The sequence below is a fragment of the Bactrocera latifrons genome, unplaced genomic scaffold (genome assembly GCF_001853355.1).
Source record: "Bactrocera latifrons isolate USDA-ARS-PBARC rearing strain unplaced genomic scaffold, ASM185335v1 scaffold_381, whole genome shotgun sequence".
Taxonomy (NCBI): domain Eukaryota; kingdom Metazoa; phylum Arthropoda; class Insecta; order Diptera; family Tephritidae; genus Bactrocera; species Bactrocera latifrons.
In genome coordinates, this window is record NW_017537025.1 from 194,533 (window position 1) to 197,703 (window position 3,171).

At 33.7% G+C, this 3,171-nt stretch overlaps 1 protein-coding gene across 1 annotated transcript in view; it reads right to left on the bottom strand.

Annotated features, from left to right (window-relative positions):
• The window catches only part of LOC108972154 (nuclear migration protein nudC), an 8,108-nt gene that overhangs the window by 1,868 nt on the left and 3,069 nt on the right, over positions 1–3,171 (bottom strand). The window contains exon 3 of the mRNA XM_018938657.1: positions 1,945–2,101. Coding sequence (XP_018794202.1) covers positions 1,945–2,101 — 157 coding nt within the window. The remainder of the gene's footprint in view (positions 1–1,944; positions 2,102–3,171) is intronic.

A 3,171-nucleotide genomic window follows, 5' to 3' on the forward strand; every position in this document is an offset into this window, starting at 1 on the left:
CTTTGCATGCCCAACCAACCCCACCCATCTAACACCCCTTTCCCTTTGGTCCGACCCCGTCGAAACAGCACGTTTCCTGGGCCTCCCGTTAGATGACATCGTCGACAACACTGATAACCCTCACCATCCCAACGGGGACTGATAATCGTTACAACAACAACAACAACAACAGGATAAAATCTACGTCTTACTAACTGTCAAATCTATTGCTATTGCCATTGCCAAATCTGTATGTGGGCATTTGTTATCTTGACATAATCATTTGCGCAAAGGCGTAGGGTAGGTAGGTTCGAGCTGATGTAGCGCATGTTTTGAACTCTTGAAATTGCGAAATGCCGTCGAATACGAAAATACGATTATTTTGTTTTACAAATGTATTTCTGGGATAAGAAGAAATAAGAATTCATATTTTGAACTACTATATAATAATTGTGACATAAATATACCAATTAAAATAATAAATTTGAAATGAGCAAAGATATTTTGATTTATGCTTGTATAAGTTCATTAATTTTAAGACTTCGGTCATTCCCAACGCAATTTGCATAATTTTTCCAGAAATTAATTATTAAACTAAATATTAGTTTTTTGGAATAATGTTATTTTGAAAATGTACTTTATTTTTATAACATAACACAACCATCTTGATACTCGCTCTTCTAATCTTCATATTACCGAAATAAAAACGCCGTCGGCATATGTGCAAATGGAATATATTGCCTCTTCCAAATTTTCATAGAAATGAAAACTGCGCCGTCAAACTGCTGAAGTGACAGCTTATTGCTTACAATATATAGCAAACTAATTAGTATTCCATATATTGTAAGCAATAAGCAATGTGGAGTCTCCGCAGGCAATAGGCACGGCAATACAGTTAGTAAGTCGGCTATTACACGAAGCAACTTTTGTTGCTGATTCTCGGGCGATTCTCTTTTGCTGTTGCCCATTGCATTCACAGTAGCAACTTCTGTTGAGCAACTCTGTTCGAGGTTTTTTCTCATTCTCTTTCACTTTACTTTAACCCATTATCGTTTCTTTTTCCTTATAGGTATTTGGACCACTTTATCACATATATTAATCAGTTCTGTCAATTAGGAAATATATTTTATTTATAATTCAAAATTAAAACAAATGTTATATAACAGATCTTCACTATCGTCTGAATCAATTTGTATGGCTTCCTCCATACATTTCACAATATCTTAAATTAATTCGATTTCTTTACGTAATAAAAGATGAAATTAAATTTTTTAAATATATTCAAAATATTTATTTCACACAGCGAGTTGTTGAACACTGGAAACTCGGCGCGATTCTCCTCTCCTCGTCGCCCCCGCGCCTAGAAACCAAGAGTTGCCGCAACAAAAGTTGCTTCGTGTAATAGCCGACTAAGACATAGATTTTATCCTGTCGAGATGTCCCGTAAGGTAGACCCCGAATTCCAATTAATCGCTTTACAGCACATGGTAAAGGAGGTTTGCTATAGTACGCAATTCTTTTTTCCAATAATCATATCGAAAACTTCGACATCACAATTAGGGCATATTTCCCAAATGATGCCTAATCGTTAAATTTTTTTTTAATAATCATAATGATGCGCTTATGGTAACTGACTGTTGATTTAATTATTAATGATGGTGGACCACCTTTAGGTTTTCTTTTAATAATAAAAGTATTTTGTGGTAAAAGACTCCGCATCTACCAATATCTTCTCTTGTCAAGAATTTCTTAATTTTCACCTGCACGCTTGCACTAATAGACAGACATGCCGAAACCAATCAAATTGTTTTAAAATTTTTTTTTTTTTCTGAAAATTTAGCATGCGCTAGTTATCTAATTATTTTTAACTAGCAATGGTGTATAGCGTAATATGAGAATTAATAACCTTTGAATCTGCTCAACAGCACTAATAACCAGGTCAATCGATTTGGAATGAAAACATACCTCGACTTCTTGCAGAGTTTGCGTCCATGAATAGTTATCCAAAGTGCAGCCATTTCCCGAATTTGGTTTGAGTTTGCCAATGTCGTCTTTCTCAGAGTCATCTTCTACATCACTTATTGGTTTTGAAACCTCTTCTTTAGGAACGATTTCTTCCATTCTAAAATAAATATAAAATGAAAATGTTATGGTGAATAACGACAGTTGTTGTGCAACATTTGTGCACATTGTAGTTGTTAAATCTCGGCATGGAGTCATGTGACGAACAAATTATTAAATGAGCATGGCGGGCGAATAAAAGGTGACATCTGACCCACAAATCGGAGCACCTAAATTTTCTTCAGAACTTTAAGGCTCTAGAATACCTGTTGCTAACCCTCAAACTATAATAAATTTCCTAAAATCTAAGGGATATACAGGGGCGTTTTACAGAAGCATTTTAAAGTACTAAACCAATTAAAGTATGTAGTATATACAAGAAATGTAATAATATATTTATGTCGGATGGGAGAAGTTTTGTATAGAGATCAAACATATTGGAGGCAGTGAGATGGTTTGTGCTACATGGACATTTAACTATGTATGAAACCTTGCATTTGAAACTGGTACTTTAATGTTTATCACATTTTAAAAGCTAATTTAAAGCCATGTGGCTTGGTGTCGGCTAAAATTTCAGTGTGGATCCCAACCATAATTCTGAATTTATACGATTTTTTTTAGAATTAAATAGCAAAACTGTGCTCCTGCAACCACCGAATTTGAATCCAAGGCACAATTCCGATTTCTTTGGCGCCTCGATTTGAAGGTACCGTTGGAAAGAGGACGGTTAAAGGTACCGCAAACGCTTAGTTTAGGAGATATTCGACCTTAAATTTCAAAAATTCGCAAAATTCGAATATTTCAAGTAACTATTTCACCACATTAAACACACTTTATTCACATTTTTCACTTCAAATTAATTAATTTACACTATAAACTTTTAAATAAATCCACATTTTACACTTTTAGTAGGTTTTTTACCTAAAAAATCTTTATTTTAAAAATTACATTTTACATTCGTTTGAACCTCATTTGTTTACTAAAAATTACGACGAAATGGAGCGCTGCCATGTGATGATAAGGCAATTCGCTGAAATGCATGCATATGGATATTTTCTTTTTTAAATTTATGAAGCAAATAAGTAATATTATATGCATGTATAATAATATTATATATACTACATATACATA